Raw genomic sequence first — 16,611 nt, forward strand, 5'->3', positions numbered from 1 at the left:
AGAGAAACTAGAGTACAGAACATGATGAAAAGTAACACCAAGCAGAGAGCAGTCAAATTATTCTGTCCTTCACTCTATTTTAATATTTAGAGACAAGGAAAGTTATTCTCAGCCCACCATTGAAGTGAAGGGGGAGGGGGAGAAGGCCAGATGCATTACATGACCAAAGGTATGTGGACACCAGCTTGTAGTGTTCAATGGGGTTCAGGTCAGGGCTCTTTGCAGGCCAGTCAAGTTATTCCTCACCGATCTTGACAAACCATTTATTTTTGGAGCTTGCATTGTGCACGGGGGCATTGTAATGCTGAAACAGGAAAGGGCCTTCCCCAAACTGTTGCCACAAAGTTGGAAGCACAGAATCGTCTAGAATGTCATTGTATGCTGTAGTGTTAAGATTTCCCTTAAATGGAACTAAGGGTTTTAGCCCAAACCATGAAAAACAGCCCCAGACAATTATTCCTCCTCCACCAAACTTTACAGCTGGCACTATGCCTTGGGACAGGTAACGTTATCCTGGCATCCGCCAAACACAGATTTGTCCGTTGGACTGCCAGATGGTGAAGCGTGATTCATGCCTCCAGAGAACACATTTCCACTGCTCCAGAGTCCAATGGCGGCGAGCTTTTACTCCCCTCCAGCCAACACTTGGCATTGCGCACAGCTCTAAAGAAATTTGACAACCTGACTTGTTGGAAGTCATTGAGAAAGTCACTGAGCTGAGAAAGTCACTACTGCCAATGTTTGTCTATGGTGTGTGCTCGATTTTATACACCTGTAAGCAACGAGTGTGTCTGAAATAGCGGAATCCACTAGTTCAAAGGGGTGTCCAAATACTTTTGTATACGGTGTATTGTTTGTAAAAGTTTCTGTATAAACGTCTAAATAAACTTTTCTATACCCCATATCACAAACTGAAAACATATGTGCAAAAAAAAAATTTTTTTACCCCCCTTTTCAAGATATTCAATTGTTAGTAATTACTATCTTGTCGCTACAACATGGACTCCGAAACACAGCCCAACCAAGCCGCACTGACTGCGCTAGGCCAATTGTGCGTCGCCCCACGGACCTCCCGGTCGCGGCCGGCTGCGACAGAGCCTGGAGAACCCAGAGTCTCTTGTGGCACAGCTGGCGCTGCGATGCAGTGCCCTAGACCCCTGCACCACCCCGGAGACCCAATATGTGCACAACTAATTGGTTAGAAAGAGGTCTCAAATATAATTTTCAATTCTATCCCGATCATGTTTCAGTCCCATCTATGTTCATGTTCGAGTGGGTCAAACAAAAACACCCTAATGATTGGTTGACAAATATTGCCTCCAACAATGCAAGTGAGGGCTGCATTCATGGTGCAGTTAGTGAGAATAGAGGAAGAGGTGAAGCGAGAGGGATAACTGGGCCCAAAATCTGTCTTCTCCAGCAGGTGGCGATTTTTCATATTTTTTTATGGAGGTCAATGAGAGAGAGCGTCTAATTTGGTTAATGGGGAATTTCAATCTGGAGGAATCTGGGCATGTTTTCATCATGTCTGAGGCGTGCCTACGTCAGTGAGATGTGTTTCACACATAATTGCCCAGAAGTAGGGAAGTACTGGGCTTCGCGCGCTGAATGATACACCCTATGACGGCTTCTAGTCTATTGATATGGGGGTGTGATCTGAAAATAAATGTAGTCCTGCTTTGTGGCATTGCGCAAAGCCTGAGACAACCAAGTGTGGATAGTTCAAATCAAATTTTATTGGTCACATACACATATTTTGCAGATGCTAGTGTGGGTGTAGCAAACTTAATTATTATTAATTAGTGACCTTAAGTCATCAATCAAGAACAAGGGAGGAGTGAAAACCCGCAGACACACTGCCCTCCGTAGAATGAGTTTGACACCTGTGCTCTATGTGGTATTGATAACGCTATACGTTTTTGTGTGGGTAGATATGTTGTCCTAGTTCAGTAGAGCCATTGGACGTCTTTCAGCAATGTTTCTATCCCTGAATTCATTGCTAAATATACAAGCAGACACATTATTTCCAGTCTCTGAGACTACAACTCGTGTGGGGCGGTGCTTGGTGCTCTGGCCACATCCTCCCCCGAGGCAGGCTTTTTAAAAAGGGAGGCAGACATTAATTAACAACACAATCCTTTGGGCAAAACTGAAAGAACTGACGCAATGGCGTCAAGTGATTCCACCCAACGAATTTGACGATATACCATTTTTTGATGTTCTATTAGCTACATGGTGACATTCAACCATTGATGTTTCAACTGGAATATAGGAAAGAGGATTAGAAAGAAATACTTGGATTTAGCTATATCCGATGCCAGCACCAAGAGGGCAGATGACAAATACGGAGGCTAGCTAAGTAAGTAATTTTTCCTGCAAGCCACCTAGCTAGTTAGATCACTTTAGTTTATCTACTGAAACCTATTTTGTGTATTGCTGGCTAACAGACTGTTTCAGTGGAGGGAAATCAAAAAACAATTGTTTGCTAACTTAGATAGCTAGCTAAGTTAGCTAAACAACTACAGGTCTACAGTCTTAGATATGGCTACTAAACAGCAAGCTACAAAGTTACAACCAGCTACCTAAAGCTAGGTTTACCAACAAACATTAGCACATGACTGGAGTTGGCTGGTTGGTTAGCCTGGCGCCTGCTAATTTATGTGCCATGCCTCACGTTTAACTTGTTAGCAAACGTTTAACATCAGCAACTGTAAATCTACTAGCTAGTTATGTAACATAATTGCCGAGTTTTGAGATTGATTATGACAGTGGATGCATTTCAATCTCACAAAATTATAGGCATGACACAAGATAAGACTCCAAACAGATGTAAATAACAATTATTGCATATCCAGTAAACTAGCTAGCTAAGTTTACTAGCTAATAGTGATAAGATACAATAACAATTTACGGTTGTAAATCTCTAAAACTGATAAGCTGGTTTTACTATAAAAATATGTGCCTAAGCATGCCTGATAGACATGGCTGTAGCTAAAAACTAATTTTACTAAACTAAATTAATTTTAGTAAACTAAAATGTATTCTATATTTTTGGTGGTGGCAGCATCATGCAGTGGGGATGTTTTTCAGTGGCAGGGACTGGGAGACTAGTCCTAGTGCACTGGGTGCGTTGAGGAGTCCAAACGGCATGACCAGGTACTCAGTGTCCACTGGCAGGGTCGCAGGGTCTTGAGCTTCCCCACAAAGAAAAATCCTGCACTAGCAGGAGAGGCAGAAGGACGAACACTCCCAACAGCCAGAGAGTCCTCGATGTACTCCTCCATGGCCTTGGTCTCAGGACCAGACATGGAATTTAGCCGGCCTCGAGGCAGTGTGGTGCCCGGGAGGAGGTAAATAGCACAATCGGCAGGACGATGTGGAGGAAGGGAGGTAGCACGAGCCTTGCTGAAAGCCTCCAGGAGGTCATGGTATTCTGCGCGAATGGCAGAGCGATCTGAGGCTGTACTCAATCCTGGAGGCAGACATTCTGGGGAAGGCTGTGCCGCCTTCAGGCAATGTGAATGGCAGAATGGGCTCCAACTCAGGATTGAACCCGTGGTCCAGTCAATATCCGGGTTGTGCTTCTGGAGCCAAGAAAAGCCCAAAACAATAGTGATGTGTGGAGACTCAATGAGAAGCTGTATTGACTCACTGTGGTTTCCAGATATCCGCATATTAATGGGAACTGTGCTGTGTGTAACTCTTCCAATGGAGTGGCCGTCCAGTGCCCTGGCATCCATGGGAACGGAGAGGAGTTGAGGAGAGATACTTAGTTCCGATAGAAGGGTAGCGTCCATGAAACGCATCTGCACCAGAGTCAATGAGCACCCGGAGAGACTTAGGCTGGTCTCCCCACAGCAAGATCACATAAAAATCGAGTTTGGGTAATGGGAATTAAAGGGTTCCCAGTCAGGCTCACCAGTGTACTTGTACCTACTAAGGATTCAGGTCTCTTCACTGGGCAGGTGGCTATGTAATGCCCTACAGCACCACAATACGGACAACAATTAGAGCTTAGCCTGCGTGAACGTTCCCTAGGCGATAATCTCTCTTCCCAGTTGCATAGGTTCCGGTGTATCCGACTCACCTGTCATCGATGATTCTCAAGAGAGCTCGGGTGGCCTCGGATCCTCTCGGAAAAACAGCTTTTGGGGACTTCCGGATTCCTTCGGAGGTAAGCGAGCCGCAGCAAATGGATGAGTGTGACCTAGGCCAGACCTCGCACTCCTGCGTTCCCGTAGACATCCATCAATCCTAATGGTGAGGGCGATGAGGGAATCGAGGTCCACCAGAAACTCCCAAGCAGCTAGCTCATCTTTATCACCTCTGATAATCCGTGAAGGAAGGTATCGAATAGGGACTCCGGATTCCAGACACTCTCGGCGGCCAACGTGCGAAAGTCTTGCCGTAATTCAAGTAGTTCAGGCCACCTCTCTCCCGGATACCGGAGAATTGGAAACCTTCCTCACCTCTGTCATGAAGTCTTCCAAATCACAACAAATAGCGGATTGATGCTCCCAAACTGCTGTAGCCCAGGGGAGCGCCCTTCCCGACATTAGCGTAATAATATACACTATCTTCAACCAATCCAAAGGGAACGAAGATCGCTGCAGCTCAAAAATGAGGAAAGAAAACCCTGGGTTCCGGGATCCCTAGAATATCGCTCCGGAGGAGGTAAGCGGGGTTCTCGGGGAGCCGAGGTAGGCTGTTCAAACCCACCACTAATAGTGAAAAGCTCACTGGGTGTTTGGGGGGGGTGTGTCTCGGAGGTGGCAGACTGTCTATGAGCTAACTCCCTGATTTGCGCCATAATAGCCTTGAACCCTTTGTCGTGGCGAAGCCCTTCCAAAAGGTCTAGCAGTAGCTCCTCATGTCTCCCAATGGTGGCTCCCTATAGGGAGACAGCGTGGCGGAGCTGATCCAAGTCTGCTGGATCTGTCATGTCCAGTTCATACTATAAGGGCACAGGGCGAGACCCAGATGCAGACACGGGAGGCAGATGATTCGAGTCTATGATATTTATTATAACCCAATGGGCAGACAAGAGAATGGTCGTGGACAGGCAAAATATCATAAACACGGTCAGAGTCCAGGAGGTACAGAGTGGCAGGTAGGCTTGAGGTCAATGCAAGGCAGTATGGTCAAGCAGGCTGCTTCAGAGTCAAGGCAGGCAAGGGTCAAAACCGGGAGAACTAGTAAAAGAGAGATAAGAAAAAGCAGAAGCACGGAAAAACACGCTGGTTGACTTGACAGACAAGACAAACTGGCAACAGACAAACGGAACACCTGAATAAATACCCAGGGACTAATGGGAAAAACAAGTGACACCTGGAGGTGGGTGGAGACAATCAAAGACAGGTGAAACAGATCAGTGCGTGGCAGTTTTAGATTCAGGGAAACAATGACACATTCAGAGAACACTGTTCACAAGAAGAACGTCTATATAATAAAATGACTGTGGTCAATGAATAATTCAAAACAGAAACATAGAAGTCTTCCATTTGCACTGAGGTGGTACTGTATCATTGCACATGTAAGAAACACCTAGTCAGTCATCCAGTAAGACCGATTTGATAACCCGTTGAGCCACAAACCAGAAATATGTTTAAATGTCACCACCCAGATTTATAAAGCTGTATCAGCGCTCATATCAAATTATGCTGAGGTGTTTTATTTGAGGTTCACGTCCCAATCCCACTTTCAACAACACTATCGGTAAAGTGAGATGGTGTGCTACCATCTAGTGCACATTTGGTGTAAATGCATTTATTGACACAAATTAAATTAAGCTCCACATTAAATTAATAGCCAAGACTTTTTAAAAAAAACATTTATTCACTGAGCACCAGTCAATGAGTACATAGTTTCTCTGAATCACTGTAACAGCTATTCAAATATCTAGTTCTCAATCATAGATTTGTTTAAAGTACATCTACAGTAAGTCAATTAGTGGAATACCGTACAAAAACAACTATTTCATGGTGATAGCGCAGGCAGATTGAACATATATATATATATATATATATATATATATATATATATATATATATATATATATATTTTGTTCAATTTAATTTTCAAAGTGAACCTATGTGCTGCCACATTTTAAGATTATGTGCTGTTACAGTATAAATAAAATACGAAACTTAGAATTCAACTTAAATACTAAGACAAAGTCGCTCGCAACAGAAAAACCCTTAATTTTCACAGACAAAAAGCCTTCATGGATATGGAAACCCCAAACTATTCAAATAAACTCAGTGCATCTAAATGACTTCAAGGCTTGAGGGAGCAACACATGGTTCCCTTGTCTGAATAGATCCTGGCATTTCATTATTCTTTTTTATCACGGAAAACAGAAAAATCAGTCGTCCTAATTTCATCATATTGTTTGTTTTGGGGTCTGATACAGTAAACCACAAAAGGTTAGAATGGTTGCTGTCTCTATGCAAACTACTCTACTAGGCACTTAAGAATAAGACTCGAATGAGCAAACCAACAAAAATAAACCGTGTTAAAGGCTACTCCTGCAGAAACAATGTGGGTTAGTCGGTTGGTTGCTGATCACCAGTTCTTTGGCATTCCTTCAGTCAAATTGAAACACAATGAATTGGAGTGATGCAGTGCTTTTGACAGGAAGTAATTTACATTATATTTACACCTTTCTTAAAGAAACAGTAAACATACATTAGTGACCAGTGCAATGTAGTGATGCTGTGTTGATGAGAGTTTAATATTGAGAGGTGAATGAACAGAGGGAGTTTCATCTGTGGTCAGTATGAAGCTGCTCTGTCTTTTTGTGGTAGAGATGTGAGTGCTGTGGTGTGTGATAGCGCCTCATGTTGTCCAGCACATAGCTGCTCTATGTTAATAGGAGACGTATGTGTGTGTGTTTGTGAGAGAGTATACTAGATGTATGTGTGTTGATGTTAATTAGACCTCCTGTGGTCAATGTAGCTGTTCTCGATACACAGCACTATGAAATGGTTGGAGCAGCTGCGGGTGTGTTGGCCCAGAAGTCTGCCTGTCTGGAGGAGCGAAGCCTGGCCCGTCACCGCCATGTCACCCGCCCGCCACGCCTCACAGTAGTTAGTGGTCATACGGATGCCCACCGTACTGGAGCCATGCCACACCAGCTTCTGAGGCCTGCATTCACAGAAAACACACACTGAGAGTTACACACAGACCTATGCCATTTTACATTTACAGACACTCCTATCCAGAGTGACTTGCATCAGTGTTCACCTAAATATCCCAATCTGTGATTGTTTTCTGTGTGTGTTTTAAGGGGTCAGCCAAAGCTGGTCACTCACCAAGTAGGGTCCGTCATGACGTTCCGTCCTTCAAAGGAGTAGATGGGGATGGATGGGTCAAACACGCCTCCGTTCCCAGAGAATATGTTCATCCAGCTGCTATAGATCACCTCTCCCTGTGGAAAAGATGTGGTTAAAGCCACATTTACAGTCACATACTTCCTGTAGTTCAGAAAGGAAACACCACGTATAAATATATTTAACTATTTATTAAAGAATGAATAATGCAAATCTTGGTAATATAGGCTCTGCTCCTTCAGGGTAGCTCACTGTGCAAGCAAAGTATCAATATTTAAAATGACCTACAAGCAGGGATGGCTATACCAATTCCCTAGCAGGAAAACAGAATCTAACATGTGGAGGCTGGGGTGGTGGGAGCAAAAGAAGCATATGCAGACTAGCAGCAAGCGGCAGCAGGATGTGTGAGCAGAACCGGTCAGATGAAATAGACCGCCAAATAAGGTAAGCGTGATTGTTACTAGCATCTAATTGGTGCAATCTCAGCTGACGCATCAGCTAGCCGGTTTTCGGTTTCCCTTTCTGAACTGGCTTCGCTTTAATTTCAACAACCGCATCATAACCAAAAAAACTCAGGACCTATCAGTCCATTGTTTATGTTTTAGTTGTCATAAGAGACAACAGCTGTACCTTGAGGTTGATGACGGGCATGTTGTAGCGGTCTCCCTTCTTGACGATGGTGGCCAGGTCCTGGAGGTGTGAGGACAAGAAGGCTCTGTAGGTGGCAGTGAGACCCATGGCTCGGGCCTGCTGGTAGCACTGGAAGTCTGCTCCCCGGATGCCACGCATGTCCCCAGAGAACGGAGCATTCAGGGCCACCAGGTGCAGCTGAGGGGGGCAAAAGTCAATGGAAGTAACCATTGCCAACAGCTCAAGCTAGTCCACGGTGACTGCAACTGAGAGGTATAAATGCGCAACTGAGAGGTATAAATTCCACCTTACCGCTGGTACTGAGTGTACTGTATGAGGTAGGACATTATAGTTGGGCACGTAGCTAGTTCCAACTAGTTCCTAAAAAAACAAGCGCAGATTGACACTGAATGAATAATGAAATCATAAATGAAATATTCATAACAAACTGAAGAGAGCAGATATAATGCGCAGTGTAACCACAGTACCTGGCTGTGTGGCCTGTGGGGTATGGTGCGATCTCCTGGTCTGCTCAGGGCCTGGGACACTGCAGAGGATGGGCTCTCTGCTGGGACGAGGATGAGCTCACCAAGCTGGGGAGACAGGACACACCACACTGAATAAGCACAGGCAACATCACATTTTATATTTTTTTGCTACATTTAGCCATATCAAAGGCTCTAATTAACTGGAGACATCACTGTGGGACTGTAAAGGCATGCAGTACCTGAACCTTGCGCCAGCCATCTCTAGTTCTAACGTAGAGTTCTCCCTTGTCTGAGACATATGCCATCGAGCCCTCTGCAGCACGGTGGCTCTCCCTTATCAAACTGTTGGTGTTCCTGTATGTGGACACCTGGTGCGAGAAGAGAGGAAGTTCACACTGAATCCTCTGGACATAGACAACGCTGCTCAAGCCAATCCATGGTGACAATGTGAGAACTAGTGCACACGCAAACCCACACACACAAGTCGGTAAACACATACACACATTTCTTTATGTTGACTTGGTGAGTATATAAGGAAGTACCCTACTGGTTGCCTTACCGGGTTTTCATAGCCAGTAATCCCAGGAGGACCGGGAGGCCCAGGTGGGCCGGGAATACTCACAGCTGAAAAATAGAACAGTCATACAAAGGTATCGCAGTGTACTGTAGGTCGACTAAACATACATTTGTGCTTTTCAAATGCATACATATGGAACTTGACAGCAACGCTAAGTTTAAGATGTTGTATTTTAGCGAGCACACCATGCACAGTTACCTGAACCATAGACAGGGGGTGGTCCAGGGGGTCCGGCAGGGCCAGGGGGCCCCCGAGAGCCTGGTCGTCCAATGCCAAGAACCCCTGGTTCACCAGGAGCTCCAGGATGACCAACGGTGCCAATGACGGACTCACCTTTTGGCCCCTACATAAGCATATACAAAATGTACATTTGACAGTGTCTCTGACCATTACTGAAATGTCTAAGTAATAGGTGTATCATGTATTTACATTGACTATAGTTTGTAAAATGTATACTGTACTTTTGAGTATTTTGAGCCTGGAATTACTCACCACAAGGCCTGATCTCCCAGGAAGACCTGGAGGGCCAGGCAACCCAGGTTCACCCTGGTCTCCTTTCATTCCTTCATAGCCCATGTCTCCTTTTTCTCCCTGAGGAACAAACAGTTTGGTTGAATCAGACTGTTAATGTATTATCACATGCATAAGATTTACATAACATACATTTCCACTACTTATACAGTGAGTTTTGAACTGGTAAATGTTCTTCAAAGAAGTTAAGGTAAAATACTCACTACAAAGCCTTCTGGTAGAATATCATCTGATGAGGGAGAACACACATCTTATATGTCATCTTGTATGTCGGTTGCAAACACGTCTGAGGACGCTCATGGAAACAGTTTCGGTTCTAATCAAGTGCGATTATTGCCAACAAACAAGTTAAATGGAGGAGAAACTGCACCCCTGGCTGCACATGCATACCTGGTTCTCCAGGCATTCCAGGAAGTCCAACATCTCCCTTTTCCCCTTTAGCACCTCCGTTTCTTCTCCTGCCACCTTCACAGAAATACAGTACAGGTGTATGAGACCACTGAGCTCATCTGTATGTATATGTTGAAAATATTTGTCCATAGACTAGTGATCATACGGTTATGATGATCACCCTGTATGCTCAGATTCATTTTCACAAGAGTATAATGTATGCCTTGCGCACAATGGAATATCTGATGACTTACCTTGTGACGACCCTTTGCTGCCATTAACCTACAAGTCAAAATGGTATGGTTATTGTGGAAGGATTTTACGGTTAAAATATGAAATTATACCCACAACCAGATCCACCACCAAATAATCAACAATAAAACAGCTTTACATCCTATACACAACAGGTATAGTTGTTTTGTTTCAGTCAAGATGGCCATTCAAAAATGTCTGAAAATCAAAAGACATGTTATAGGAGAGAGATTTGTAATTACATCCAAACATCCATGCCAGCCTAATTGGCATCCAAACATCCATGCCAGCCTAATTGGCATCCAAACATCCATGCCAGCCTAATTGGCATCCAAACATCCATGCCAGCCTTGCACACAAAAGTTAAACATAGAATGAGGACAAGGATGGCAAGAGGTAGTAAGGAACTCGGTTTAATGTTCTTATTTTGGTTGGTCACCTTGAATCACAGGAGTTAGCCTTAACATTTTAGCACTGTAAAGCTAAAAAACAACAACAGATAAAACCACATGCAACAGCAACATGCCGGGGGTAGAAACCTTCCACCCCGCCAAACCAGGGCTCAGAGTTAAGGAACAAGAACACTCGAGGGGAATTTTTACACCGTCAGCATAAAGCAGGCAGAAAATTGATTTTTTTCTTCTTCATAGATTCTAAAATGTATGTATTGAAGTCAATATGGCTAGTTAGTGTGGTTGAGATATATAAATATATGTAAAGTGACTATGATGTCACATGACCTTCTGACCTGCGGAGAAGCAGGAGCCAGCTTTATGCTATCGTGAGGACCACCACAAACCCAGGAAACACGGAGGGAGACAGCACGGCTGCAGACAGGAGGGGAGGGAAGGGAGGGGCTGCCTGTTAGGGGTAAGAGCCCACGGACTTACATGCGCCGCCACACCCAAAGAGCCTTAAAGGGGCTCAAACACAAACTTACTGGTGTTTTGCAGAACGGTCTGGGACGGACCGGAAAAACTGTCTTTAAGATTCAGAGGAAAATTATGACATCAGCATTGATATTGACGACATCTGGATATCCAATGAAAGCGAGTTCTTCATGTGTTGACATTAGATCATTACTGGAGACAAACTACCATTTTGTTGTTCTGTTTTGTTTGTCTCCGGTGTGTCTTGTTGCTTCTATATGAACATTGCTACTAAATCAAAGGACCAATCTCTTCCATAGCGCATACTAATTATAGTAGAGAAACAGCAATGACATCAATGTGTACTTATACAGCAATGACATCAATGTGTACTTATACAGCAATGACATCAATGTGTACTTATACAGGCATACTGTACTTACTCCATTGAGCCCTGTTACTGGTCCTGGGGGTCCGGGAGGGCCAGGAGGACCAGGAAGTCCCTACAAACACAATCACACAGATCAATCAATCACAGTCAATGACACCTCACTTTTCTGTCACTTAGTTGATTGTACTGTACTCGCATAAAATCATGTTTTAAGATGGCGATTCTTACTGGTTGACCAATGGCATCTCCCTGGTCTCCCTTCTTCCCTGCCATTCCAGGTCGCCCCTGCGGAGGTAAGAAGGCCAACACTTAAACAGGGAAAGTTACATTGACTCATCTTTTACTCAACCAAATTAAAACAGCAGAGGGTTGACAAAAAGCACTGACCGGTCGACCAGGGAACCCGTATTCTCCCTTTTGTCCAGTTGGTCCAATTGGTCCCTGAAAAATAACATGCTTTTCTATAATTTCACGTTCACCCACTACTAGACAGTAGATGTTTACAGTTGTTACAGATACCAATATGTATAATACAAGTGTACATTTCTATAGAGCATTATTTTATGCTTTTACAAGGCATCATTGACTTACCATGACACCATAAGCTCCAGGGAAGCCACGCTCACCCTGTGAAAAGCACACCGACATGGTCAGAGCACCTAATCATCAGAAAACCACTACCATACAGTGACCTTTAACCCTAGAGGTAGAGAGAGGAGTCACCTTGATTCCTTTTGGTCCCCGAGGCCCCCTGACACTTGTCAACACAGTTCCATCGGCAGCGATAGTGACACCAGCTTCCCCTTTCGCACCCTATGAGGAGGAAATACATAGCAGACACATAGACATGATCATCAGGTCTTGGTTAGGTTGTTAAAGTCCTATCTGATGTAAGATCCATGAAGTAGTACTTATCTGGCATGGAGGGACAGTAAACATTAACAGAGCTTCTGATCCTTACCTTCATTCCTGGTGGACCTTGAAAACCAGGAAGCCCACTGTCACCCTTTGGTCCTCTTGGGCCCTGGGCAAAGACCACAATAATAATTATGGACAGAGAAGATAAGCATATTAGAGCATATTTACTTATAGTGGCTGAGTCAAAATATGTTATATTCAGAACTACAGACTCTTATCATTATGATAAGGAACCTACCCAATTCCTTCCCATGGAAGCAAAGACAAAATTAAATCAGCATGGTATTTACAGTAGTACATAAATATACAATCCATCCTGAATGTTATATATGGGGTTGGGTTGTTCCACTAATTCGGTGCCTTTTGAGAAGTGTACCTTGGTCAAATTATTTTTTTGATTTCACCTAATTTGAACATTCTGTCATAAAGACCACATGTCTAATTTCATAAAAAACATGTTTTCCCATCTTAAGAGGTTAATAAAAAATAAAGTAACAGGGTTGACCGTTGACGATTTCTTCTTAAAGCAGCCATAAATCGCATTGTGACAGGGGGAATGGAAGCTTGTTGTGTGCAGCAGGGATTGGCAATTGAATGCAAGCTTCACCCCAAAAATCTAATTGTTAAATCATGTTATGCTCGACCCACTCAGTTTTCCACCACAAAACACCAGAAAATTGCCAAAAATAGTAGAACCAGCTCACCTGCTTTTACTCTATGATTTGAATATTAGATGTTCAATGTTTCTTTTGAAAAAAAAACTGTTTCACCATATTACGAGTTCAGTTCACGTAACAGCTTTGACCTTGAGGGACAGACGTACTGTAAATGAATCACTTGTCACATCAAATAAATAATAATCATCAGAAATGACTTTGTCAAAGCAACAAAATAACTAGGGTTTTACAATGCAGGTGAAACTTGGACGTTTTGGGATTAAGTGGGTTACAGGGTTGATGGAGGGACATGTCAAAATGCTGAATATTGGCACTTCAGCAAGACTTTATTCATATAAAAAAAACAGATTTATTGAATTCTCCATGTGGTCCATATTAAACAGCACAGACTTTTAAAATGCAATATTAGTGCACAATTTTTACTTAAAATATCAAAGAAAGGGCACTCTTTTCGTGGAACAACCCAGTAATCACATATTAAGTATGGAGTTGCTCTTACAGGGAATCCTGCTCTGCCAGGCTCGCCTTCAGGGCCCTGTGACATGCAACAAAACACACACAGGCAGGCAGCAGGACTGGGTCAGCATAGCTGTCAATCACATGCAATAATAAAGTAGCATGCAGCGTCTTTGCAGAATATACTAGCATGATAGCATCCATCTCACAAAATACAGCAGAAACATTTCCAAGGCTGTAATGTAAGAACAAGCTTTTAAAACTGATAACATCATAGTTAAGTGTATGTGTATGCATTATGTAAGTAGGCGAAGCATATGCATTGTATAAGTAGCCTGTGTTATGGATCAAGTATGCATTATGGTTGTTTGGGTGGTTAGGTTGACCCTTAGCTGAGTATCTCTAGTAAATAGGCATGGCAATTGAAAACAGGCCATTCTGGCTTCATACATGACAGATGTGAATGAATAATTAGCATCATTGCCCATGCATGAAATAGCAATAAATGCAAACTGCCCTGAGGCATATTGATATGTGCCATGCTCCAGCATCCAGACTATTTCATGTAAAGCATAATGGATATTGCCATTTAAATATAATGGGCGAGTTTCAGAAATACATCAAATTAACATTGTGCTACTTACCATTGGGCCAGGGGGCCCACGTATCTCAGTGATGTTAAACATGCCCTCTGTATTGTTCAGGAGGAGCTGAGGATAAACATATGACATATTGATTACAGTAGCAAATCTAATGTAGCTATACTAGCTGTAAGCTTTACATACTGTACAAACTATGAATATATTAAAACCATGTGGATGGTGACAGGCAACTCAAGTTACTTCCTGTTATGAATGCTCATGAAGTTAATAACCCTTAATAAACGACAACAGCTCTATTCCTGTTCAATGTGTGTGTGTGATTTGTGAAACAGCACTCAGACAGGGGATGAGAGGTGTGTGGGGTGGACGTACCTCCTGCAGATTGATAATTGGTCCTGGAGGGCCGGGAGGACCAGGAGGACCAGGTACATTGTGTCCATCAGGACCACACTCCCCCTGTAAGACACCGCACACAGGAGAGTTAGGACAAAGAACCCCCATGAACTCAACAAGCCATTTGAATGACACAACCAAAGATGGTCTATAATGTTGTAACAGGCTTTGATACAACCACAAGTATTATATGATGAACATATGATGAACAGAAGAACAGCCCACATCAGGGTTAGTTTGGAGTCGTTCTGCTGTCTAACACTAACATACCTTTGGTCCTGGATCACCTTTGTCTCCTTTCAATCCCTGCAGAGACAAGCACACACAACACAGTTAAAAATATTAGACAGGTAGTAGTTGAGGTTTAGCTAGCTACAAACTTTAAATTCATGGTTACTGCAGATGATGCTATACTTTCTGGTTCAATACTGACCCTGGCGCCTGGTAACCCAGCTAGCCCTTGGAGTCCCTCAGGTCCAGAAGCACCAGGCTCACCCTGAAAAGAGACAGAACAAAGGTGAAGACACATCCACCAATGTCCACTAATAATATTGTAGAAGATGGTGTAAGAGAGATGCAACCAACCTTCACTGACAACCCAGGAGCCCCATCCTTCCCATCTTCACCCTGTAGAAAACAGACAGGATATAAAACTGATCAGATTTCCATGTGAACCTAGTTTTTTCCACAGCCTAGTTATTTTCCTCGTTTGTAATCCTACCTTTGGTCCTGCAGGGCCAGGGAGACCAGGAGGTCCCTACAGAAGAGAGTAGATAACAACAGTTATTCCCATGGATCTCAAGGTGAAATACAATGTAAAATGACTTCAAAACTACAGGAGACACACACATATACCAATCTCAATCACCTGAGGGCCTTTGAGTTCTGTGCCAAGGACCATGTCATTCTTCCCAGACCCCTCCACATCCTGCAAGCACCAACACACAACATTATTGCATTCAGAATTAATAGAGACAAAACAAGACAACAGTATGATGGGAAACTGACTCAACAGTAAAATCAACAAAACAGCACCTCGACAAAAAATCCTCCTCCTGGGGGTCCGGGGGGGCCAGGCAGCCCCCGAGGTCCAGGGTCGCCCGTCTTCCCCTCTGGTCCCATTGGTCCTGTAGCTCCTGTCAGCCCTGGGTCACCTGATACACCCTGCGAGGAAGAACAGACCCATTTAACTGACTATGAAGAACAAAGTATAGTTTTGACTTAAAATGACAACACCTAAAGTAGATGCTTCTGCATGTCAACAGCATGATTAGGAACAAAGCTCTCATTGGTTGATTTATGCATTTTATAATTGATAACTGAGTTGTCAGATGGTTAAAATACCATTGGTCCGTTTGGTCCAGCTAGTCCTTGTTCACCCTATGTGAGGAAAATAGATAGATTTGAGCAAGCATTTGCAATGGACATGGTAATATGGGATCTAGCCAGCTAATTTCCCTTGTAAAATACAAACAATAGCCTCCTGAGTTACTGTCATCTTACCTTCAGACCTGTAGGCCCTGTCAACCCAGCATCCCCATCCAGACCAGTAGGACCCTTAAATCAACAGCAGAGAGATGTGATGTCACAACCGTCGCTCTCTGAATCTCCTACACATAAAGGTCACACAAGTGACTAGTCAACCATGACCAAGACTGTCTTGCTTTTCTTAGTGTCATAGTATCTACCATATGTACCATTGCAAAGATAACTTCCAAGTCATTTAAAAGGTTTCTCATAATTATTCATGATGAGATTATTTTTTCAATTACTTTAATCCAACAGAATTAGTTACTTTTCATCATAAAATATGATATTCTACTTTCTCAATAGGTTGAACAACATTTTTAATACATCTTAGCCAGCCGGTGCCACCATTTTCCCTTTGCCATTCCTGAAGGAACAACATGGCTCATCGACTGTAAAAAATAAAAGTGCAAGCTCCATCAATGCAGTTAGTGAAAGCACGCACGCAACAGACTTATATAAAAAGGAAGGTTCTCTCCAATGTAGCTGGACCATGTTTGATGTATGAAACACATACTGTAGCTCAAGCTCAATGTCCATCAAGGCAGTTAAAGTCAAACCTGGGTTGTTTCTCATTTA

At 43.3% G+C, this 16,611-nt stretch overlaps 1 protein-coding gene across 7 annotated transcripts in view; it reads right to left on the minus strand.

The window, feature by feature from the left end:
- Positions 1-5,157: 5,157 nt before the first annotated feature.
- The window catches only part of LOC110530389 (collagen alpha-1(XV) chain), a 43,461-nt gene continuing 32,007 nt past the window's right edge, over positions 5,158-16,611 (minus strand). For 5 of the 7 annotated variants that reach the window (XM_021613394.2, XM_036986008.1, XM_021613389.2 and 2 more), the window contains 30 exons: positions 16,009-16,062; positions 15,850-15,885; positions 15,541-15,669; positions 15,374-15,433; positions 15,227-15,262; positions 15,091-15,132; positions 14,939-15,001; positions 14,776-14,811; positions 14,485-14,568; positions 14,155-14,220; positions 13,554-13,589; positions 12,421-12,483; positions 12,183-12,272; positions 12,051-12,086; positions 11,847-11,900; positions 11,688-11,744; positions 11,512-11,571; positions 11,140-11,181; positions 10,202-10,229; positions 9,948-10,022; positions 9,761-9,786; positions 9,519-9,617; positions 9,225-9,369; positions 9,009-9,073; positions 8,689-8,817; positions 8,450-8,554; positions 8,274-8,342; positions 7,962-8,159; positions 7,314-7,429; positions 5,158-7,146 (listed from right to left, as the gene is read on the minus strand). In XM_021613394.2, coding sequence (XP_021469069.2) covers positions 6,930-7,146; positions 7,314-7,429; positions 7,962-8,159; positions 8,274-8,342; positions 8,450-8,554; positions 8,689-8,817; positions 9,009-9,073; positions 9,225-9,369; positions 9,519-9,617; positions 9,761-9,786; positions 9,948-10,022; positions 10,202-10,229; positions 11,140-11,181; positions 11,512-11,571; positions 11,688-11,744; positions 11,847-11,900; positions 12,051-12,086; positions 12,183-12,272; positions 12,421-12,483; positions 13,554-13,589; positions 14,155-14,220; positions 14,485-14,568; positions 14,776-14,811; positions 14,939-15,001; positions 15,091-15,132; positions 15,227-15,262; positions 15,374-15,433; positions 15,541-15,669; positions 15,850-15,885; positions 16,009-16,062 — 2,316 coding nt within the window. In that variant the 3' untranslated portion in view covers positions 5,158-6,929. The remainder of the gene's footprint in view (positions 7,147-7,313; positions 7,430-7,961; positions 8,160-8,273; positions 8,343-8,449; positions 8,555-8,688; positions 8,818-9,008; positions 9,074-9,224; positions 9,370-9,518; positions 9,618-9,760; positions 9,787-9,947; positions 10,023-10,201; positions 10,230-11,139; positions 11,182-11,511; positions 11,572-11,687; positions 11,745-11,846; positions 11,901-12,050; positions 12,087-12,182; positions 12,273-12,420; positions 12,484-13,553; positions 13,590-14,154; positions 14,221-14,484; positions 14,569-14,775; positions 14,812-14,938; positions 15,002-15,090; positions 15,133-15,226; positions 15,263-15,373; positions 15,434-15,540; positions 15,670-15,849; positions 15,886-16,008; positions 16,063-16,611) is intronic. The other 2 variants (XM_021613391.2, XM_021613392.2) reach the window with 2 other exon arrangements.

The sequence above is a fragment of the Oncorhynchus mykiss genome, chromosome 8 (genome assembly GCF_013265735.2).
Source record: "Oncorhynchus mykiss isolate Arlee chromosome 8, USDA_OmykA_1.1, whole genome shotgun sequence".
NCBI classification, from domain to species: domain Eukaryota; kingdom Metazoa; phylum Chordata; class Actinopteri; order Salmoniformes; family Salmonidae; genus Oncorhynchus; species Oncorhynchus mykiss.